Genomic DNA, 22957 nt, shown 5'->3' on the forward strand with positions numbered 1-22957 from the left:
TTTTTTACGCACAAGAAGCAATTCTCTTCGTGAACCGCATTCAACGCTGTTTGCTGGCCGTACCCATCACAGGGGGAGATGTATATATAGATGAGTTACTCTTTCCATATCTTGGAATTAGCACCCAATTTACAGGTCCTTCTTTATTGTTTTAATTGGCAAATCGACGATTCATATATATTGGTTTCTGCTTGGCGTTTCGTGATCTATTTTTTTTTTATTTAAGCAAACTTATATCCCCTTTTTTTTTTCCCAGGGTATCATTAGCAACTTACAGACAATACAGGCGTCGATATATTACTTTCGCGTTTTCATATTTTATTTTTTTCTCTCTTAGTTCGCTTCGCAGCAGGCATTATTCGTTCGCAGCTGGCAGGCATATATTGCGACCAATTGTAACCTCAAAACACGAGAGGAGGCGGCCGTTATTATCGTGCATTGCAGCCTCATTCTTCCTGGCATTTCTTATTGGAAATACAGAAGGAAGCAGCCTCCCCAGAACGGCGTGGTACATATATCAATCGATCCATCGCCGCAAGTTGAATACGGATCTACACGAGTCTATTATTTTTTCTTATTCTTCTCGGCACTGGGAGGTTTCGGGTCTTTTTTGCTCTTTTGAGATACCTGCAACTCCTGCGATATATTGTCCCCCCCTCCCTCTCCAAAGGCTTTCTCCTCTCTCTCTCTTTTTGGACAGCCTTTTTTTTTGTGTGTGTTAAAAAGTCCTCAACTGGCAACCAGTGTGGCTAGTTAAGGCAGTTTATTTTAAAAAGAGTTGTCAGTGGCTCTTTGGTATATGGATCACCCGTCTCAGCCGTCTCCAGGTATCCCCAGTATTCGCTTATCGCTCTTTTTGATTTTCCTTCCAAACGGCTAGGCATAACGTCCTTGCGGCTGAACAGAATCGAAAAAAACCCCACCCGTGCGCCCACCACCCGCACCCCATAGGCTCCCCTTCCCTTGGAGGCCATTTACGATCCATCCATCCATCCATCCACCCATCCATTTTTAGGATTGGATATTTTTTTTGTATCCATACACTTTTGGATATATATTGGATAGTCGGTAGAACCGATCTTGGTTTTTTTTTTTTGAATGGCTGCGACTGGTACTAGCCAGTGGGAGCCCGCAGTGGCGGCGTTGGAAAATGCCCCCGCGAGCCACCACCACCACCACCATCACCACCAACAGCTCTACTACCACAACCAGCTACCCCCGCCCGTGCTGAACCCACCAGAGGTCCACTACTCACAGGCCCCGCTCCACAACGGAAGCTATCAGACATCGTCAAGCACCAGTATCCCTCCGCTGCAAGACCACAGCCACCACCACCACAGCTCGGTGAGCGGATCAAGCGGAGCCGGATCAGGACGCCTGTCCCACAGCCAGCCTTACTACGGCAACTACACTACAGCAGCAGCAAGCCAGTCGATGTACCAGGACATTCAACAGGGCTACGAGGCGGCAACCGCCCAAGCCCAGCAGAAGAACGGGGCCAAGGGGTCTCTCGACTTCGTCCACAAGCTGTTCACCATGCTTGAAGAGCCCGGGTACTCGAGCATCGTGCGGTGGTCCAACACGGGAGACAGCTTTGTCGTGCTCGATACATCCGACTTCACCAAGACGGTGCTGCCGCGACATTTCAAGCACTCGAACTTTGCGTCGTTCGTGCGCCAGCTCAACAAGTACGACTTCCACAAGGTGCGGTCGGCCAGCGGGGGCACTGAGAACCCGTACGGCGAGAACGTGTGGGAGTTCAAACACCCCGAGTTCCGCATCGACAACCGTGACCAACTCGACTCCATCAAGCGCAAGACGCCCATGACGCGGCGCGTCGTCGTGTCCCAAACCAGCTCTCAGGTGAGCGCCGATGGAGCAGCCGTCAAGAAGAACTCTGTCTCGTCAATTCAGCAGGGGTCAGAGCTGGCGACACTGCGCGCCGAGATTGATTCATTAAGAGAGTCCCATAAGGAGCTTGCCGCGCGACATACTCAGCTCGAAGTCGACCACCGTATGGCACTCGACCGCATCGCCATGCTCCAGGAGACCCAGCGATCGCGCGACGAGTATCTTCAGCAGATTGGCCACTTTCTACGTAGTTCAGGTTACCCATTGACCGAGGACTCGAAGCCGACCACCAATAATAATAATACTAACCACTACTCGCCCCCTACCGCCAACAATAACGCTACTAATGACGAGAACAACGAAACATCCAATGATACCACTAATGAGACCTACTCGCGCCGGCGCACCAGCTCATCAGCGACGGCCGCATCGGTCGAGCGTCCACCGCCGCCGCCGTGGGACGCCGGCAAAGCCTTTTCGGTATTGCTAGTCGAGGACGACGAGACCAGCGTGCGCATCTGCCTCAAGTTCCTGCGCCAATACGGATGCGACGTCGACGTGGCCAACGACGGCCTCGACGCCGTCGCCCGCGCCCAAGCAGCTCAATACGACCTCATCCTCATGGACGTCGTCATCCCCTCCCTCGACGGCATCTCGGCAGCCGAAATCATCCGCGGGAACAAGGCCTCTTCTTCTTCTGCCAGCCCCATCATCGCCATGGCCGAGAACGATAGCGACTTCAAGGCATACTTTGACCGCGGCGTCAGCGGCGTCCTTACGAAACCGTTCAACAAGGACACCATGTACTCCATGCTGGATTCCTTCCTACGCTCTGCCAAGTAGATACTAATACTTACTCGCCTACTACTTCACCCCGGTAGCTCCGCTTCGCTGAGAGATTGTAGAAGTACCTCCGCGCAGCGGAGCCTCAGGGGGGTTTGGGGGGACTGGTCCCCCCATTGTTACTCTTGAGTGTTATTCGAGGGCCAGCCCTCGAGCTCCTGTAACTGGGGGCTCTGCCCCCAAACCCCCGTAGCTTCGCCGAGGGATTATAGTACCGAGCCGCACAGCTCACAGGTAGCGCCGCACCGAGCCGCACGAGTGATAGTCGCGTCATGCAGGACCGCCGCACATAGCAGCAACGCTAGCGGACCGCTAGCAGACATTACATATGCAGGAGCAAAAAAACAGTGAAATACAATGGAAGATTCCATGAAACCTCAAAGGCAGGTACGTACAGCTGTAGACCCGGCTTGGAGCGATGAGCCAAGGTTTGTTGCATGTGTCATGGCGTGTCAATGCAAGGCGGTTCCCGGCGCAGGGTCAAGCCGCCCGATGATCGACCAAAACAATGGACCCCCCGTCACCCACCATCCCCCGCCGCCTTTACTCCTTCGACATACCCATTTGGTGTCAATTGAATCGAGCTATTTAGTATAAGCGGAGAACAATCGAAATCTACAAGTAACGAGCAAGAAGTAACGAGAAGTGAATTGCGCGCTGGAAGTATGTCGTACAACTACCAGCAACAGCCGCAGTACCAACCGCCAGAAAATCCCCAGCAGGGCCAATGGCAAGAGCAACAGGGCTACCAAAGCCCACACTCCAAACCTGAGTACGATGTGGAAGCACAGCAGAATTACGCGCCTCCCCCACCGCCCCAGGGACAGCAGGAACAGTATGGGCAGCCTCCCCAGGCGTACCCTCCGCCGAACCAATCGGGCCAGACGTTTAATGAAAAGTTCAAAGTCGAGAAACCCAAGTGGAACGACCCCATTTTCACGTTAATCTTTGTAGCGACCTGTGGCGGGTTCATCGCCGTGGCCGTCATTGGCCTTAAGGCGTATACCGACAATCGCGGGTTCGAAGGGTCCTCCATCTACAACACCTCCAACACCTTCTCGCTCAACACAAGCACGATCATTCTGTTTGCGTTTGTGACGGCAATGGCCGTCATTTTGGCGTTTTTGTACTACCTCCTGGCGCGGCTCTTCACGCGCCAGTTTATCATCATCACCATTATATTGAACCTGCTGTTTGCCTATGGCACAGCCATTGCGTACCTAGTCCAGCGGTACTGGTCTGCGGGAATCGTACTGCTGGTGTTTGCTGTATTTTCGACGTGGTGCTTCTGGACTATGCGCAGCCGGATTCCGTTTGCGACGGTTGTGCTCAAGACAGTTATTGGCGTTACGCGTGAAGCACCGTCTACCGTAATCACTTCAGCCCTGGGCGCCCTGTTTGGAGGCGCTTTCTCCATTTTTTTTGCTGTCGTTCTGGTCTCCATCTACGTTAAGTACGACCCCAACCCGAACAACCCGCAGTGCGCCAATGGCGGATGCAGCCAGGGCAAGCTTGTCGGCCTCATTATCTTCCTCACCTTTGCCGCTTTCTACATTTCTGAGGTCGTCAAGAACGTTATCCACGTGACGATCTCCGGCGTGTACGGCTCATGGTACTACTGCTCGCGGTCCGACCAGGGGTGGCCAAAGCACCCTGCCCTGGGCGCGTTCCGACGGGCTATGACCTACTCGTTTGGATCCATTTGCTTTGGGTCGCTCATTGTGGCCATCATCAACTTTATTCGCCAGATCATCAAGATGCTGCGCCAGGCCAACATTCAGAACGGCGGCAATATTGCTGTCAGCTTCATTCTGCTCTGCGCAGACTGCTTCATTAGTATCCTGGACTGGGCCGTCACTTATTTCAACCATTACGCCTATACGTACATTGCACTCTACGGCAAGTCGTACCTCAATTCGGCGCGAGACACTTGGCAGCTCCTCAAGCATCGTGGTATCGACGCCCTCGTCAACGACAGTCTCATTTCCAACGTGCTCAATTTTGGCTCATTGTTCGTCGGATACACGACTGCACTCTTGGCCTATTTGTATCTTAAGCTAACGCGGCTGTCGTATAACTCGAGCTCGGGCTTCTACCCCATTGTCGTGGCTTACGCTTTCCTCATTGGCACGCAAATTGGCAATCTCGCGACCGTGACCATCCACTCGGGCGTCTCAACCTTCTTTGTAGCTCTGGCCAAGGACCCAGAGGTGTTCCGAATGAGCTATCCGGACATATATGAAGAAATCGTTCGCGTCTATCCCCCTGCCCGCGAAAAGCTCAACCTTTAACGTAATTCTTAATAAACGGGTAGAACCTATATCCCTAGATCAAGTCACTCTTTAGTTAAGTAGTGCTCCCTTTTGAAAGAATTGAGGGACTAGCTCCTCAAACTCCCCTTGGCTCCGCTAAGCGGAGTGCTCTTCGAGACGAAGAACTCATTCAATCTTAACCGTATTTCTTAATAATACATGGTAAATCCATACTATAATCCTCAATTGCGATCAATTGGAACTTATGGACAATTGCTACGCCACTAGGGAGGTATCTGGATGGTCGAAGAGAAAGCTCCTCAAGCCCGAGCTTCGTAAAAGACTTAAAAAGAGAGCGGCTTCTTTTGAGCTCCCGTGGCTCCGCTTCACGGAGGAGGCTACTCGGTGGAGTGGTCTTCGAAGCGAACGCTCTTACGGCGCTCCTGCTCGAACTCGATTTTTCCTTCGAGGTACTTCTCCGCCGTCTCGTTGATCTCGTGCTCCTCACGCTTACACCGTGGACACATGCAAATGAAGCCCCAGTTGACGCGCAGCTCGTTACGACGCTTGTTCAGCGGGTCTGATGGGTTGACATAGGTCACCGTGAGCTCCTCGTTGGCGCTTATATCACGCAGAGCGACCACCTTGATGCCAGATGTACGTGATACAACGTCAACCTTGGCATTAGGCTCACACGAGTGGTTCAAATGAGAGTGCAGGGCATAGATATTGCCGTCGACGTTGTTCATATTGTACCGGCCCAGTCCATACAAGTACTCCTCGTACGAGATATCGGCGGCAGATTTGACCGCGTCCTGCAGCAATTCGTGTCCCTTGTGCCACAGAGCCTCATGCTGCTCTCCTACGAGACCGCCTCCGCCCAAGCTCGTCGTCGCCTGGCCGACCGCCTGCTGCCGGATATCCTGGCGAACCTCTGCCAGTGCATCAAGCTTGTCTTTAAGCGAAATTTCGCCCGGCTTGGAGTGGCTCTTGAGCGTCGACACGGCCATTCGGCCATAGGCATACGCCGCCGCCCAGCCGTCGTTCTCGAGGCAGAACTCCTCGTAGCGTACCCATTTGCTCAGGTCGACCTTGGTGTGCTTGCTGTCGTGCCACAGCGCCGCGTGGATCGTGCTTGTGTCCATCTTCTTGCACTTTGGCGAACACCACTTGGCAGCGCACTGGGGGCACTCGCTGCTGGCAAGCCTAAATGTCCGCCCACAGTACGCACACGCCAGCGCTTTGCGCATGAGTGTGACGTTGTCGACTGGCGGCACAACGAGCAATGGCTCTTCCTCCCACAGAAGATCGCCCTCGGGGATCACCTTGGTTGCGTATAGGCCCTTGCCCCGAGCCTTGGTGGTTTGTAGTTTGACTCCTTTAGGCATCTCAAGACCGGGCATCGGCTTGGACCGCGTCTGCTTAACGTAGGTGAACTGATCCGAGGTCGATGCCTGCGGAGTCAGGCTGTGCTGCTTGAGAATCGTCTTGAGACGCTTTTCGCTGAGGCTCCAGGTCGGGTGCTGGAATTTGATGACCTGCAGGAGTTTAGTGGCGCTGAGGGTCTCCAGCGCCGGGGTATCATTCCACAGATGGAGTACGGTGCCAATGACTTCTCGCTCGTGGGGGCTATACTCGGTGTTATTCGTCTTTTCCGTCATTTGTGAATGGGGTTAGAGTCTTCGAGGGTTGAAAATTTCACTTTGTGACACCGGCCGCCGGCAATCTGCAAGTCTCCAAGATAAGCCTTTCCATAAGCCTCTCCGTGATTCAACATGCATATCAACATACAGATGGAACCATAAGACTGATTTTTAGGAGAATAGAATTAATTGTTATCTTGGGAATGATTCAAGTTAGTAATTGATTATCCTTTATTTATAGAGTACAATGTTCAAGCTTAAAGCGTCAAGGTGAAATTCTACGATCTTCAGGCACAATACGTCCGGTATTATCGGCAATAACGTCCCGGTAATGAGAAATTCTTTTTAAAAAAAATAACATACGGTACAGCTGTTGAACATCAGCCAATTCTAAACACAGCTAGGCGTACTCTAGAATCTAAAGGACCGACAAATGATGCCTTGCGGGTGGTACTATCGGTTCTTGATTTTTAGATTATCCGAGAGTTTCTCCGTGCATGAAAACACCAGGAACACTATACACTGTACTTGAATTGCCGGTACGATACTGGCATGGAATTTGGACACCATATGTAACAAAAATAATTCCATTTAAGCAGGTTGTTGTACATGTTAATGAAACAAAAATAAGAGGTACCCTGACCATAGATTGTTCAACTTTTTTTTTTTCTGCCGAATCTATTAGCGATTGACTGCCATAGAGATAGCGCTTCTTGATACTGTTATAAGTTAACTGTTATTGTTAAATCGTGTTGCAACAAGATAAACCATAGAATTCCATTGTTGAACATTCACTCTGTACAATTCTATGGTATGTGACATATGAATGCGATTCTTCCTCCATTCCTTTCTAAATATGAAATACTGTACAGTCCTGGATTAACGTTCCATTTGATACGGTATTATCCGCTCAGTGATCGGGAGCTTATCTTTTGTGAACGGCACGTACACAATCGACAAGGACAGTCACTTGAAAGTGATCTCATATAATATCGAATAGCAAATTGCAATCACGGTAGCTGCATATACGGTACGTTGTAGTACCAGGTAGAATACTCATTTATCAATCAAATCGCTACAGCCACCGTTGGTACCGCCGTAACCCGGTACCGCCGTATGCTTCTCGGTATTTTGATTCCTAATAAAATATATATTCGGCGTGGATACCGCAAAGGGTCCAAAAGTCCCTTCAAATATAAGAATTCCAAAATTCCAAATATACTCATCTCAATTGACTATTTTACTCCAGTCAATCGTGAAAATTATACCGTAGATGGAGACGTGCGGCTGGTGTTAATTTCCGCCGATTCAACCCCCGCCAACAAATCACTGCCCCGGACAATTCTAATAGAAGAACAGTTGCTGATCTAACAGAAAAAAAGCCATGGCGACACTACTAAAGTATAGCCCATTATTGGCAATTGGAGCAGGTATAGGGTACCTCTTCCCGCCATTCCGCATTCTGCGATTAGTAACCGAACACGAGCTGCCAACGAAAGGCTCCCTGGCCGCCGGAGAGTACAGTGACCGCCTAGAGATGGAGCTCCTCAGCCTCCCCCTCGTAAAGAAACTCCAATGCGACGGAGATTACCACATGTATAGAGCATGGAGCCACCGTGGGACGCGCAGAGATGATGACCGCCTCAAGTCAGTGTTCACCGCCGGCACTCTGAGAACGCCTGGAGGACTCAGCGTAACCCCGCTGGTATTTGTAAACGAGAAGGCCAAGTCGACAGTCTCAATTGTGCATTGTGGACGGCTGTTGACAGGGTTCCCCATGATAGTGCATGGTGGTGTGTTGTCGACTCTGCTGGATGAAGCGCTGGGCAGAACTGCCTTCCTGTCGTTTGACCAGTCCACTGGAGTCACGGCGAACTTGAAGATTAACTACAGAGCGCCGACTTTAGCCCACCAATTCCTCGTAGTTAGAACTTGGACAGATGACACCGCTGGAAACAAGGCCAATGTCAGAGGGACGATTGAGACCACCCAGGGCAAGCAGCTTGTCCAGGCATCTGGTCTTTTCGTCGTCCCCAAGAAGTTTCAATTGACCAGCATGAAGGGATTCTAATTCCATTTATGGTGGACTCTTATTGGTGGCTTTCCATTCATGATGGATTGTTATTGTTGCTTTTCCTTTTATGGTAGGGACTCTCAGGTTTTTTGTGGAGGGGCTGCAAGGACTTGGTTGTTGCATTGTGGCTTGTGGCTTATTGTTGAGAGAGGAGTTAGTTGTTGGATTGTGCGTGAAACATATTAGGATGAACAGTCTATATATGATTAGATACCGGTATTTAATTATTATACGAGAAATCGCTGACAAGGTTCTGGATTGCCGAAGAGACAGAGGAAGACCGTGGGGTGACGTTTCTCCTCGCATACATGGCCGTGAAGTCTCGCAGCAGCGTTCGGACCCGCTTAAAGTCTCCCGAATTGATGGCAGTCTGAATGCGGTGTAGCAGGTTCTGCTTCTCATCGTTGCTGACTGAACCGTGTGGCAACATGTCGAGCGTAGTACTGATCCATTCCAGCGCCTGCAGGGCAGGCACCAGCTTAATTAGCGAAAGTACGAGACTCGACGCATCAGTTACGCAGTCCCGTGGGAACGAGAAGATGAGCCCTGAAATGAGTCGGGCGCAGAGCTGCTGGCCATCGCTGGACGCGAGATCAAAGATCAAACGGCGGATTCTGTCTGGGACTGGGGCCACTAGGCGCGATACGGGAGGCTTTTCGTTGCCAAATGCAAACAAGTCCTGGAGGAAGTGAAGCGTGGCCGTGACAGGCTCCACCTGCTCCAATGCGAGCGAGCTGAGCGCCGCGTCGAACGACGGCTTCAACAGCGACGACTCGATAAACTCGTAGGGGAAGTACATGAGCAGGTCACCCATAAGGCGGAAGAAGTCCTCCACGAGGTCTGGTACCTCCTTTGGCGGCGCGACGGTGAGATGCTGGAAGAACGAAACGCTTTGCTGCTCTGCGAAGTGCCATACCGCCTTCTTGACGTGATCGTTGACTCGGTCATCCTCGTCGTCACCAAACTCTCGCACCAGAGCTCCAGACACCCACAGATAGCACCCAAAATGCGTCTTGTTGAACTCTCGCACCAGCGTCTCAGCAATCTGGCCCAGAATTGGAGCAAGGTCGATCTTACAAGTGTGAAGACACGTCTTGATGAATTTACAGTTTCGCTCTGCCACGTAGGTAGAGGCGCCATGCGCAGAGAGAACGGCGGGGACCAAAGCTGGATAGAGCTCAATGACGAACTTGGAGGTTGGAGAAACCGCGTCGTGAGGCACGGAGGGGCGCACAATGGACACAAAGATGGTCAGCAGCTCTATCTCGTCTGCAATGGCCCGATCCACTGCCTCATCCGGCGCCTGCTGGGATTTTTCGAGAATTCGTCGCACAATGGGCTGACAGAAGTGGCTCAGCGCAATCTGGACGTTCTCGACGGGCTGGGCGAGGATGACATGTGCAATGCCATCAGTAACCTCGTAAAGCGCGTCCAGCTCAAGCTCGCCAGCAACCTTATCGTAGAAAGTGTACAACATCTCGAGGTAGTTTACGAGATGCTCGCCGCAGTCCTGGCAGAAGTGCATCAATGCCTGGGCAGCTGCGCTCATCACCGGTTTACAGCTGGTCATTTCGAACCCTTTGGTGATATACTGTAGCTGAAAGTCCAAGTATTGTGGGTGCTTATCAGTCCACTCGGTATATCTTCCCAGGACCAAGGTCGCGGCGTACCTGATCTTTTCGTGCTCAGGGAGCTTGACCAGCATTTCCATGATGCTAGGCAGGATCTCCTTCTCAGACAGCTCGACCTCCCGAGCCATGGCCCGCATGCTGAAGAGGGGAGCCTCAACGTCCTGCCACCGTGCGCCGGAGTGGACAGCTGCCACGACTTTATTGTAGGCCTTTCGCAAGGCGTGGGCCGACCCGACCACGGCGCAGCAGTCCTTGAGCACGTCGCCCATTTCGTGTCTAAACGACCGGAACTTGTCTTCTTCTTCCTTGTCCGAAAACAGTTCGCCACCCGCTTCTTCGGCCGGGTAATGCAGGTGGTGGATGATGATATCAATGAGCTTCATGTAGACATCTTCGAGCTCGTGTTTCGCCGCCGAGTAACTGGGCAGAACCAGAAGCTGCTTGAGGGAGTACCAGAAGTAGAATGTGTACTGGACAACTTCGAGGTCTTCATCCATGGCGGTGCACTCCGCGATGCTCTCGACCAGCCCGCGGAAGTCCTTGGGCAGCTTCGCCATGAGAACGTGCCACGACTCACCAGCCTCGGAGAAGATCCGGGTCAGGCCACGGAACATCTCTGGATCGTCCTTGGACTCGCTGATTCTTGGTCTCAGCGCCACTACGCGCGGGTATAGCGCCTTGATCGCCTCCATGGATTCTACAACATCCCGCGTCTCTCTAATGACCGAACAGACGCACTCGACGCCGGCGTCAAACGTATCGTCCGACTGAAGCGCACCAAAGATAAGGTCGAGCAGCAGTGGTTTCTCGCGGATAATTGCCTCAATATCAATCTCCGAGAGCCACGAGTTGAGGCACTCGAAGACCAATGCGTGCACGTTCTTCGACTGTGGTGATTGCACGTAATCTATCAGCAATTGCACCACGTGGCTGGCATTTTTGGTCAAAAGCTCTTCAACTCTTTGTCGGAACTCTTCGTCCGAGAGTACTGCGACCCGTTTCGAGTCGCCCATCTCCTCGGGAAGCACTTTGAGGAACTCCAGCAGGCACCGCATGCCGTTGTCGCTTCCGCTAAACTGTGAGGCCATTTCCTCGACAACGTTGTGCCATTCGGTCGCCTGGAGAGCCAAATTGGCCAGTGCGACGCTCAGTTGTGTCGCCACGAGCCTACTGCCGATGTTCGACGACAGAAGCTGCATGAGAGATGTTTTGAGCTGTATTCGGGACTCGGGGGGGACCTGCACAGCCAAATCGTACTGGATCTTTGATCTCAGGGTCTGGGCGCAGAACACCTTGGCCCGTTCGTTGGAATCGCCCGCCAGAACGTCATGACACACCTGCCACGCCTCAGCCTGTTCAATGTTAGCCTGTCCACCTCTTCGACCATACAACGGAGACTTACGCTTTTCTGGAACTCCTCGAGGTACTCGCCGGCCTTGCGCCGCTTTTCGTTATCAGTTGCATTGTACAGTGCCTCTAGGGCATCAAGAAGGTATTCTGAGCCGCCCATTGGTACACTGGAGGTTGCTGGATCGTGAAATTTCAGGCCCGCGGTCCCTGTCAAGCAGTCGTTGATGATGCTTGGGAGGTTGCCCCGACGCACCACGAAAAATTACCTGACCCATCTCGATCTCGTTGGTTTAATCCTTCTCGGTTCATTGAATCTATCTCGGTTGATTGAATCTATATATCTTGGGTTGGTCTGTAGAAATGACGGGTAGAAGACAACAGAGAGTGGTAAGTTAGCATTTGGGTCTGTGGGGTGTTACTAACGAGTAGGTTCTTCCACCGATCAACGCGCTCTTCAAGTTCTTGCAGGAACACACGCCGGTCCAGGTATGGCTATATGAACAGACTAATGTTAGACTGGAAGGAGTCATCAGGGTGAGTTTATTTGTATTTTTTTGGTGTTAGGAGCTAATTGGTTGGATAGGGGTTTGATGAATTTATGAACATTGTGCTGGAGAATGCTGTAGAGGTGAATTACAAGACGGATACGCGAAGAGAGCTTGGTGAATTGCTGCTAAAGGGGGATAATATTACACTGGTTGCTGCGAAGCAGTAATACTAACTAGAATCATATTATTTATTCAATTCAGCCTATTACATTGGTTTGATTTAGACGCTGCTATGTTCCTAATGAATTTTCATACTCTTGCGTTATTGGTATTTGTCGAGTGGATTTCGTGGTTCCGCTTTTTTAATTACCTCGATGTATTATGGAAGCCAACTAAACCGGTGATATTCTTTTAGATTGTTAAGATTGTGGTGTTGATGTGTAAACGTATTTGTGGAGCCAATTAAACTAGTAAAAATGCAATAAGATTGTCAAGATTGTACCAATTAAACCGGTAGCATACGATTAGTTAAGATATTTGTGTCGATGTTTCTTATGGCTCTAGAAAGCAAAGCTACGTATTGGAAGTACCCCCCCCCCCCCCCCCGAGATATGCTAACAAAGCTTGGCAGTACCGGCACTGATGTATAGTAGTTATTACCGGTATAAGCGGCAGCTTATTTACAATTGTATTGTTAACTTATGTAAGTCTATCTACTACAGTAGAGCTTTGGACTAACCCAGGGCAGATGAGCCCCCTCGGACCCTATTGAAGCTATCTGGAATAGTTCGCTTGTAGAGCAAAATCTCTAGCAATCGACACCTCCGCGAAGCGGAGCCCCAAGGGGGTTTGGGGGGACTGGTCCCCCCAATTGCACTAGGTAGAGGGCATGTTCAAAAACATCCATAAGTGTCTTCTCGTATCTTACAGTATTTCGCAAGTTACCAATAGAGAAAATAGGAACCCTAGCAACAGGCAGAAATCTTCTAAGTGATTGAGCTAAAGCAGCCTTTAAGCTCGGAACAGTTCATTATCGATGATGACCGCGTCAAGCGTCTGGTCGTGCGGCTCGGTAGGAATCGAATCCACGAGTTGCTCCCTGGCGCCCACTGCGATCAAAAACGGCCTCTTCTTATTATTTTCCTCGCACCACCGCATATGGCTGCGGACAAAACTGTCGTAGAACCCCTTACCATGGCCAATTCGCTCACACCGCTTCGTGAACCCCATTCCTGGGAGAACAATCATGTCGAGCCCACCGGCCTCAAAGCAATTGACCCCCGAACCAGGCTCCCGCAGCTGGTACTTTCCCTGGGGCTCTAGCGCGTGAATGTCTGCCATTGAGTCTATTCTCAGCATATCCAGCTTCTTCTTCTCCTTGGCGAAACTAGGGTTCAGCTGGTCGACAATCTTTGGCAAGAACACCTGCTTGCGGTTGTCAAACGCCTGCGAAATCATGCCGTGAGTCTGGACCTCGCCCTGGTCCATATGGAGATAGAATGCGACGCGCTGCGCCGACTGGTACTCCGGCACCTGGGCCAGCACTGCGGCGATGTGCTCAGATTGGAGCTTGATGCTCTCGGCAGAAACAGCGCCCATTCGGGCCCTGATGGCGTTTCTCAGCGCTCTTTTCATTTTGGGCTACGGTTTCGGAACTTGGTCGAATCGGACTCTGCGGTACTTACGAGTCGCCTTCTTTGCCTTGCGCGGGCTCTCCTTGGTTATGGGCTTGACGCTGTTGGCCGAAGATGCGGAGGAAGACGACGAAAAAGAATTTGTTGTGCTGCTGTTGCTGCTGGATCGTTGAAGCCCGCTTTCGTCTGGCTCTATAGGGCTATCGCTGTGTATGCGTCTATGGTACCTGAGTATCTACAGAATAACATGTCAGTAAAACCGTAAAACTCTTGTTCTAATGTTGGACTTACCTGCTGGTATCGCTTCTGCTTCAACCACGCCTTCTCCACCGCCGTTTTTTTCCGCAGCGGATTCTCTTGTGGAGGAGGGGACCGAATGCGCTTTGGCTGGGGCATCTCCGGCGCACCCAGGTCGTCCTGGATGGCCAGTCGTTCAATCTCCCGTGCAATTGAGTCCCCCGCCCGCGGGCCGCGGGTGTTCTCACCCATCAAAACGGTCTCCATAGGGGCCTCCTGTTCGCTTATATCACTTCAAGTTCTCGTCAGTTCTCCTGGCGCCTTTCTCTCTTGAAATATGCACCTCCCTGGCAGGTATCATGAGGGGGGGCCGCATGCCCAAAATGTGGAACCATGCCCGGGACCCCGCGCGGCAGGGCTCAGCCGCCTCGCCGCGAACCTTATTTGTGCCATTACACTCCATGGCAACGGGCTGGACATGCTGGATTGAATCGAGTGGAGCTGTTCATTGATTTATTCGAGGTCCAGCAGTCCTCCAGAGCTCCCGTGGCTCCGCTTCGCGGAGGGGGTCATGGATATTTATAGGTATTTAGAGACAACCCCACATATTTGTGAAATGGCTTTCAATTTGCTGCTATTTTAATTCAAGATGCCACTCCTGGCCAATACGTAGAAAATAAACCTTTTGCCTTTTAATTCAACTACCTACGGTAGTATAAGGTGGTATTTTGTTGTTTGTTGACCTAGGGGCGAGCTAGAAGAGCTATGCTGGTCGTCATATCCTAGAATAGGATCATTTTTGCAACACATTCCCACAGTCCAACCTTATAATGAGTTCATTGCGCCATAAATCGCTAATACACCCAGATTCCAGGGAGCTAAAATTGTATTAGTTATCCTACTGCCGATTGTACCTTTAGAATTGTTGGAATGTTGTTCACTACTGGAGTTGGACGTTTTACCTTAGGGACTAGCGGATTCATCGTATCGTGATGGTCTCGAATAGACTCTGACCAGTACTGTATCTGCCAGTACTTATTTACTGCGGGATTGTCGGAAATTTGATTACAATTTCACCTGGAACTGTCGATTTTATTTCATTTTATCAATTTAGGCTAGATCAAGGCTATTACCGTATTCCATTAATGGTATTCCAAGCACCGTATTACAGTATTATGAATATACGGTACAAGTTAATAGATTCTGATACTATATAAAATAAAGTACCCGGCACCTGAGAAACAATTGGTAAATAAAAGATCAGCAATCGAGTAAGAGTAAGAGCGTGAATGTGCTCCATTTATCATAATTATCGGCAATGCATTGCCGGTATTTACGCTTTTCAGTTCTTCGGAATCTCATTCAAGTAGTTATACTAAGATCACTCTTACCGGCTACAGGTGTTGCAGCAACAATCTAGCTCCATAATCAAATTCCTATTTTTACATCAATCATAAGTAGAGACTAGATGGAGTACCAATATTCCTGAATAGCGTATAAAATAGATATATCTCAATCATTTGAGAGAAGATGAACGCAGCCCCATGCATGGAGAAGATAGAGCATTGTCTACGCTTGGCTTGTGACTGTGGAGAAAAGGAGTGAAAAACACCGAAATTGGGTGGATACAAATCGGAAGGCTATTTGCATGAATAACTAAGTTGGCGTACCTCAAATTTGTTGATTGAGCCGTGTATACCACGGTTATACACAAGAATTACTGCCATGAAATAAATAAAGAGATATGCTATGGGATCAATAATTTAAAGAGTTCAGAGGGGGGGGGGGGTGATTCGATGAGCTGAGAGGTTGGGGAAATTGAAATGCCGACAGGTGGATTACACAGAGTTTTTAACATGGCAAACGGATTAAATGGAATGGAAATTTATCGTAGTATAGCCATTTGATCCCGTATACCATCTATAAGTAAAATCATATAAAGTAAAATCATATAAAGTACCAGGGTAGATAGCAAAAATCCAGTACATAATTGTAAAAGTTTAACCGGTTGTACCGCATATAGGTATTTAGACACAACCGTGGGACATATTTGTGAAATGGCTTTCAATTTGCTGCTATTTTAATTCAAGATGCCGTTCTTGGTCAATACGTAAAAAATAAACCTTTTGCGTTTCAATTCAACTACCTATACGTCTACTCCCGCGGGCTTGGAACACATCTCATGACGAAAAGACAAACTCTAGCCCCAATGCAGCGACAATAAACTCATGCTAATTACCTCGAATACCAATTAAGTACACGCTGATCAGTTTTTTATTCGCAAGGTTGGTCACCGGTTAGCCATTAGGATAGTCAATTGACATGATATTAACGGTACTGTACTTCCGGTACAGCCGGCTTATTCCACGCATACAATCAATTGACTATCATAATGGCTCACTGGTGATGATATCAGCCTAAAATAATATATACCTGTGCCATATCTAGGCATCGGCGTCTTTCAATGGACCCCAAACTAATTAAATAGTACTGTAGTATAACTTATAACCGGTAAATGGGTGCGGTTATGTGGGTAGATCTCGGTTATAGACGGCTCTAACCTCAGCATCGCGGAAACGAGGAGAAGCACCATGGAACCCAGCACCCGGCCTTATTCCAAAGCCATATCAGCCATACCAGGCGAACTAAACAATAAAAAAAAGCAGCAATTAACTCATTCAAGACCATTATATTCAGTATCCCCAGCCTCTGAGCAGGATGGAGGAAATCCATTGAGCCCAAAAGTTGAGTGGTTAAGCCCGCCGGTATCGGCGTCCGCATATACCCACTACACGATCATTCAGTCACCGGGCCGACGTTGTGCCGATTTTTCAATACTTAAGACCCCTCGACAGCCCGCGACAACCCCGAATCAAAGCCCCTCTACCTCGAATTAACTATCCTAAAATAAAATGCAGTCGCTGTCAAAACGACTCCCAGCGCTGCTGAGAGCGCAGGGTCTCCAGAAGCGGTCCCTAAGCACCACCTCCGCCCTGTTTGGCGCCAAGCTCGATGCCTCCAAGGTCACCGTCTCGACCATCGAGTCTCGAAAGGACTACCCATCACCAGAAAAGCTTGCTTTCGGCAAGACCTTCTCCGACCACATGCTGCTGGCCGAGTGGACCGAGAAGGATGGCTGGAAGGCGCCACAGATTGTGCCATACGGCCCACTGTCGCTTGACCCGTCTGCATCCGTGTTCCACTACGCTTTCGAGTGCTTCGAGGGCATGAAGGCCTTCAAGACGGAGGACGGGTCTGTCCGGCTTTTCCGACCAGACATGAACGGCAAGCGACTCAACAAGTCCTCTGCCCGACTTGCTCTGCCGACTTTTGACGTCGAGGAGTTCACCAAGCTGATCCAGAAGTTCGTTTCGCTGGAGAAGGAGGTCATCCCGCACAGGAAGGGCTACTCGCTCTACCTGCGGCCAACCATGATTGGTACTAACGCCGAACTGGGCGTCAAACACCCGTCGAAGGCTCTGCTGTACGTCATTGCCTCGCCAGTCGGCCCATACTACGCTGGGGGCTTCAAGGCGGTCCGGCTCCAGGCCAGCACAGAGGCGGTCCGGGCGTGGCCAGGCGGTGTTGGCGATAAGAAGCTCGGCGGCAACTACGCCCCGACCATTCTTCCCCAGATCGAGGCCGCCAAGCAGGGCTACGACCAGGTTCTGTGGCTGTTTGGCCCGGAAAACTACGTCACCGAGGCGGGCACCATGAATGCCTTCTTCGTGTTCAAGAAGGACGGCAAGAAGGAGCTTGTCACTGCTCCATTGGACGGCACCATTCTCGAGGGCGTCACCCGAGACTCCATTCTCGCTCTCGCTCGGGAGCGGCTCAACCCAGACGAGTGGATCGTTTCCGAGCGACTCTACACCATGGACGAGGTTGCCGAGCGGGCCGCCAAGGGCGAGGTCGTAGAGGCCTTTGGTGCCGGCACCGCCGCCATCGTCTCTCCAATTAAGGAGATTGGCTACAAGGGCAAGGACATTGCCATTCCTCTCCAGGCCGACAAGGGCGCTGGTGAGCTCACTGAGACTGTCGCCAAGTGGATCTCTGACATCCAGTACGGTGTTGAGAAGCACCCATGGTCTGTTGAAGTCTAACCATCCCCGCATGCTGTATAGAAATGTCATGATTTGTTCAAACGTATCCACCCTCCCCCCGGGGGTTCCACACTTCGTGGAGGTTCAAGCCTATGTAGAGTTCCCCCCTGGGGCTCCACTTGGTACGAGTATTCTGGTCAAAACTATAATATGGTATACCATACTATCTAGTACCAATCAAATCAATTAAAGCTTGTGGAGCCCTCAGAATACTACACATACAAGTAGTTATTATATCTGCCGAACCCTTCTGAGCCTTTTCTTCGGCTCTTTTTGAGCTGTCTGCATTTCCTCTATGCATGCTTTCCCATTTCTCTCATTGCTCGCCTCCAATTGCTCACCTCTTGCAATATCTTTTTTTTTTGCAATAGAAGGATACGAATTACTACCGTTAGATGAGCCTTTTCAATTTTCGCAGAGTAGTTGCACATCATTCTTGGACCCGGAAAGTGAACTACAGGCTGCGGAGGAGGGATTCATACTTCAAAAGTATATTGGATACAGCCTGTGAAGTTGTATATTATTCTTTCTTGCTACTTGCTATTGCAGTACATCAAACAGCTTTACGTTAATTCTAACAATTTCTGGGGTAGCTCTGATTCCATAAATGGGTTTATTCCGCAAGATAAAGAACCATCTGGACTTCTTAAAGGATTTATGACATCCTTCTGGCCCGAAATTTTGGCCTTCAGAGAACCTTGATCCTTCGAACTGTACCAAGTGTATTGTGGAGGGGTTGTTAATTGAGGGACCAGCCCCCTCAAACTCCCCGTGGCTTCACTTCATAGAGATAAGTAACAGATCAAAGACATATATTAATCATTCGTTAGCACTACTTTCGTTGTCACATTTCTCATTCTCCTCGTCGGTGGGAAGGGTTTCATTATCTGAGCTCTGCTCGCTGCTGCTCGACTCTGGCGACTCCTGGGGATGCCTCCGCGCTTCGTAGCTGTGGCGGTCGCCAATGGCTCGCTCCAACGTCGAGATGTACATATCATACTTGACCGTCTCTTTGAGCAGGTACTGCGACTTGCGCTCCCAGTTGGAATGGGCCCGGGTCGTCATCAGGTAGCTCGGCTTGAGCATCTTCATCATGTTGACCCGGTGTTCGCTGTGGGTCTCAAAGTTGCGCCTCACAGTCTCGACGTACTTCTTCATCGCCTCGAGCCGCTCGCCTTCCTCGAGCGAGCAGTGTACCGTCGAGGAGACAGGAGGCTTCCACTCCTTGATCTGGATCCGCTCGCGGCTGACCAAAAGAGTGTCGAACGGCCCTGCCTGGCTCACGATTGGAAGAGTCCCCAGCTTCTCGCACTCACTGAGCAGTTCCAGTGGCCGGCTCCAGCCGTACTCTACACTAGAGACCGCTTCCAGCAGAGGCTCCTTTGAAATGCGCGACGCCCAGTAGTTGCATGTGTAGACGTACTCCTCGGCAATGTCCCTCGTACCAGCAAGGAAGATGAGAACGCCTTGTGACGGCAGCGTCAGTGACCATTGCGTCGAGTCCTCGGGAGTATCGACTATGCCCCCCTGGCTGTGGTAGTTGTAACTGGAGATCATCATGCTGGCCCGTCTGGCACCCTGGTGGTCCCCTTCTTTCTGCACGGGGTTCACCTGGGCCATTGTATGGCACAGAGAAATGTTGTCCGTCATCGTAGCGTTCTCCATCCAGTTACCAGCGCCCACCGTAACGGTCTCAAAACCTGGCGACCGCAGGCTCTCATGCGATGGGCGGGTGTACGTTTGACTGTTGATGTACTGGCTGTTAAGACGGGTCCGGCTGCGGCGGTGGTTCAGCGGAGTCGCCTCGTCGTCGAAGCGGAACATCTTGAGGTATCCTTTGTGCACGACGACGAATACTTGCACCCAGTCGCGCTTCTTGTGCTTCCTGGTGACGTTGCCCGTGTCGAGGTATGCCTGGAACCGGAGCAGTCCTTCCTTCGCCCAAGGAGCGCCCTGAAGAGCGATGTAGTCGTCATCTGCAGAGACTGGGGCCTCCTCGGGGGAAGTGGATGAAGTGAGCAGCGAGTGCGAATCGTTTATGGAAGTTGCTGCCGTCGCGTCGGTCTTCTGAGAGCCGTCGGCGTTTGAGTCCGGAGATGAAGAGCCCAGCTCTTCGGTGCTCTTGGAGCGACTCTGGTACCCCTGCTGTTCCTCTCGGATCATTGTGTTTCGCAGAGCCCCAGCAAAGCCAATGTTCTCAACGGTCAACCCAGTAGCAGCACCATTGCCACTGGAAGTCGAGCTGGCATACATCGATCGTCGCTTCGTGACCTGGCGCACATTGTTGGACGCAATGGCGCCCTGGTACTCGTAGTCGGACCATGTATCGTGGTTGAGCCAGCTGCGCCGATTAACGGTGGAAAACCGGTTCAACAGCGAGTTATTGTCGCCATTGAGCGACGCTCGCGACGAATTGGCCATCGACGTCAAGGAAGCTTGTGGGTAGAGCCGGTTGGTACTGGACGCAGCCTTCTCTCGGGCCAGGTTCAGCGGGATCATGTCCACCGAGTTGTATACCTGCTTGAGGACATTGCCAATAACTGTCTCCCAATCGCGGTTGGTGTATTTCGTAGTATCCGAGACCAGGGCGTTGTAGTGGTCCGGGGTCTTGGGGCCCATGACGCTCCAGCGCTTAGTGTTGGCAGTACCGCCCGAGGCAATGGATTCCTTCTCTTCCTTCTCTTCCTCCTCTGCCTTGCGCAGGTTGCGCATCGTCTCCAGCGTCTGATGGACGTACTGGGATCGCGGCATGCGCTTCTGGCCCTGGAACTCCTCGCTGTGGTGGTCGGTGTTTAGCAGCAGGATCGAGTACGCTAGCGTATACACGATTCCCGGGGACTTGAACCCGTGATGCGGGTTGCACTGGCACCATCGGTCGGCAAATGCGTCGAGCAGGCGGTCAATTTGCTGGGACTCAGCCTTGAGATAGAGTCGGTCGCACAGCCGCCGCAGAGAGGTGAGCACGTTCTTGTCGGTGAAGTCAAACAGCTCCATGTAGGCTTCGCGCACCCTGGCGCGGTCATTGCCTGAGTCTCCGAGCCACGAGGCTGTCTGGTCGTGTGTGACAAAAGGGGCCTGCCCTTGGAACAGTTGCTCAGCTATCGTCGATGCCTGGTGGCAATCGAGGATATGCTCCTCGTCGACGACGATCTCAGGGGTATTGGGCTGCTGGGGTTCAGAAGAAGGAAATGCCCCTGGGATGACACTGGCAGGGTTTTCCCCGGCGACAGTGGTCGACGTAGTCGACGATGCGTCTGCATTGGATGTGCTTTCGTGCTCCCTGGGGTTGGATTGATCCCTGTCGGGCTGTGTTTCAGTGACTGCAGATGTCGCCGTTTGGTAAGGTTGCGGTGAAGTCTGCACTGAAATTTTCAGGGGCGCCTCGGCGGCACTGATGTACGAGGCGGCCGTTTCGGTCGAGGCGAAGGAATACGCCCGGCCATCTCTTTTTTCAGGCTCGAGCAAGCCTGGAGGAAACGTCATTTTCGAGGCTTCTTCTTCTTTCGGGGCAATGTCCTTTGGCGGGGGCACTGGCGGCTTCCTGGGGGTACTACTACTCAATGGCGCATTATTGACTTTTGGCGGCGATTGGACCGAGGACTTTCGTAGCGAAGAGTGAGAAGCGGTGAAGAGCCGCCGGAATAGGCCATTTCTCTTCTTCGGAGGCTCACCATCGTGAGCGACAGATGAGAACATTGTTCGTGAGATACTTAATACTCAAGCCGGACGGTCAATTAGGACGATGAATGGCGTAGAAGTCGTGGGGAAGGAGTTATGGATGACGTAGAAGTCGTCGAGAAGGACGGATTTTTAAAGCAATTGAGGTCTCCTCTCCTAAGCGGGTCTCAAAGCCAGAGCTAAATCTCTCCCTGGACCGGGGTGTCTTACCGCACTTAGTGTCTGGATGAGTGATTGAGACCCCTTAATCCGGATGTTGCACGTAAATTAATCAGATCTTTGTTCTTCGGGGCCAGTCGCAGAGTTGAGGTCGCGGCTATGTAATCGAATGTGGACTGAGAGAATGTGGAAAATAATATATACGCCTCGATCAAGCCCGTCCGGTTCACGCAATGCGATCCAATCCGTTTCCCCGGCAAAAGTGGAAAGTTTCCCTGACACTAGTGGAGAGATTGGAAGATTGTAAGTGTGAAAAAGGGATGGATACACCCGAGCGCTCGAGAGACTAATGACGACCCGAGACGATCAATTGGGTTCCCCTTAAAAAAAACCGTAAACATACGTATAACGCATGTATGGTCCTGCAAGGCGTTCGCCGGCTGCCACAGTGTGTGCCCCCCCTTAAAGCTGTTAGGGGGGAAGCGGAAGGAGCATGGCTTACATACAGACTGTAATGCGTAAGTGAGCCCACACTCACCGTGTTTCGTGTGTTGCGATATCACCATCCTGCATACCTACCAGCATAGTTGGCGGACCAGTGACACAGATTAAGCTCCAACGACCTACTCTTAACGGTTGGAATGTCTATCAATCCGACGATAGCGCATCGCTCATCAAAGTGCGATCCATGTGCTTCTACGAACTACGATACATGTGTTTCTACGGTACTTTTACAGTAGTAGTAATACATGTAATAATGACAGAGCGGTACTAAGTCTCCTGTCATGCATCGCCCATCATGCCCGACCGTTTTAAATTCTGACAGGGGTACCAGGATTAAAAAAACTGGGCCTAACTGTCTACGCTACCTGTGTATTGTACATACATACCAAGCACTACACAGATCATTCCAGCAATCGATCTTTCATTTAATTCGATCGATCCGACCAATTGTAGCCAATTGTAGCTGATTGTAGTCAATATAATGAAGGGTCCAAAGGGAAAAGGGGGGAC

General features: G+C 51.0%; 9 protein-coding genes across 9 annotated transcripts; 5 read left to right on the plus strand and 4 right to left on the minus strand.

The window, feature by feature from the left end:
- Positions 1-1098: 1098 nt before the first annotated feature.
- On the plus strand, positions 1099-2694 carry SKN7 (kinase-regulated stress-responsive transcription factor SKN7; the record flags this gene model as incomplete). The annotated part of the gene is made up of 1 exon (XM_076682421.1): positions 1099-2694. The coding sequence occupies one exon, from the start codon at positions 1099-1101 to the stop codon at positions 2692-2694; it is 1596 nt and encodes a 531-aa protein (XP_076543204.1).
- Positions 2695-3359: 665 nt separating this feature from the next.
- PNS1 (Pns1p) lies at positions 3360-4985 on the plus strand (the record flags this gene model as incomplete). The annotated part of the gene is made up of 1 exon (XM_076682422.1): positions 3360-4985. The coding sequence occupies one exon, from the start codon at positions 3360-3362 to the stop codon at positions 4983-4985; it is 1626 nt and encodes a 541-aa protein (XP_076543205.1).
- Positions 4986-5344: 359 nt separating this feature from the next.
- On the minus strand, positions 5345-6607 carry SET5 (S-adenosylmethionine-dependent methyltransferase; the record flags this gene model as incomplete). Its single annotated transcript, XM_076682423.1, has 1 exon — positions 5345-6607. The coding sequence occupies one exon, from the start codon at positions 6605-6607 to the stop codon at positions 5345-5347; it is 1263 nt and encodes a 420-aa protein (XP_076543206.1).
- Positions 6608-7973: 1366 nt separating this feature from the next.
- On the plus strand, positions 7974-8660 carry FMP10 (Fmp10p; the record flags this gene model as incomplete). Its single annotated transcript, XM_076682424.1, has 1 exon — positions 7974-8660. The coding sequence occupies one exon, from the start codon at positions 7974-7976 to the stop codon at positions 8658-8660; it is 687 nt and encodes a 228-aa protein (XP_076543207.1).
- A 223-nt stretch (positions 8661-8883) lies between these two features.
- On the minus strand, positions 8884-11804 carry MTR10 (mRNA transport regulator MTR10; the record flags this gene model as incomplete). The annotated part of the gene is made up of 2 exons (XM_076682425.1): positions 8884-11646; positions 11697-11804. 2 exons carry the CDS (start codon positions 11802-11804, stop codon positions 8884-8886), a joined length of 2871 nt encoding a protein of 956 aa, XP_076543208.1.
- A 200-nt stretch (positions 11805-12004) lies between these two features.
- Positions 12005-12359, plus strand: SME1 (mRNA splicing protein SME1; the record flags this gene model as incomplete). Its single annotated transcript, XM_076682426.1, has 3 exons — positions 12005-12031; positions 12074-12178; positions 12228-12359. 3 exons carry the CDS (start codon positions 12005-12007, stop codon positions 12357-12359), a joined length of 264 nt encoding a protein of 87 aa, XP_076543209.1.
- Positions 12360-12864: 505 nt separating this feature from the next.
- FAU1 (5-formyltetrahydrofolate cyclo-ligase) lies at positions 12865-14312 on the minus strand. The gene is made up of 2 exons (XM_076682427.1): positions 14058-14312; positions 12865-14001 (listed from the first exon to the last, which is right to left on the minus strand). The coding sequence occupies exon 2, from the start codon at positions 13765-13767 to the stop codon at positions 13144-13146; it is 624 nt and encodes a 207-aa protein (XP_076543210.1). The 5' UTR covers positions 13768-14001; positions 14058-14312; the 3' UTR covers positions 12865-13143.
- Positions 14313-16915: 2603 nt separating this feature from the next.
- On the plus strand, positions 16916-18106 carry BAT1 (branched-chain-amino-acid transaminase BAT1; the record flags this gene model as incomplete). The annotated part of the gene is made up of 1 exon (XM_076682428.1): positions 16916-18106. One exon carries the CDS (start codon positions 16916-16918, stop codon positions 18104-18106), a length of 1191 nt encoding a protein of 396 aa, XP_076543211.1.
- An 819-nt stretch (positions 18107-18925) lies between these two features.
- TRVA0_003S01090 (Sec7 domain-containing protein) lies at positions 18926-21802 on the minus strand (the record flags this gene model as incomplete). Its single annotated transcript, XM_076682429.1, has 1 exon — positions 18926-21802. The coding sequence occupies one exon, from the start codon at positions 21800-21802 to the stop codon at positions 18926-18928; it is 2877 nt and encodes a 958-aa protein (XP_076543212.1).
- Positions 21803-22957: the final 1155 nt, after the last annotated feature.

The sequence above is a fragment of the Trichomonascus vanleenenianus genome, assembly GCF_965637985.1.
Source record: "Trichomonascus vanleenenianus strain CLIB 3782 genome assembly, contig: TRVA0_003S, whole genome shotgun sequence".
Lineage (NCBI taxonomy): Eukaryota > Fungi > Ascomycota > Dipodascomycetes > Dipodascales > Trichomonascaceae > Blastobotrys > Blastobotrys vanleenenianus.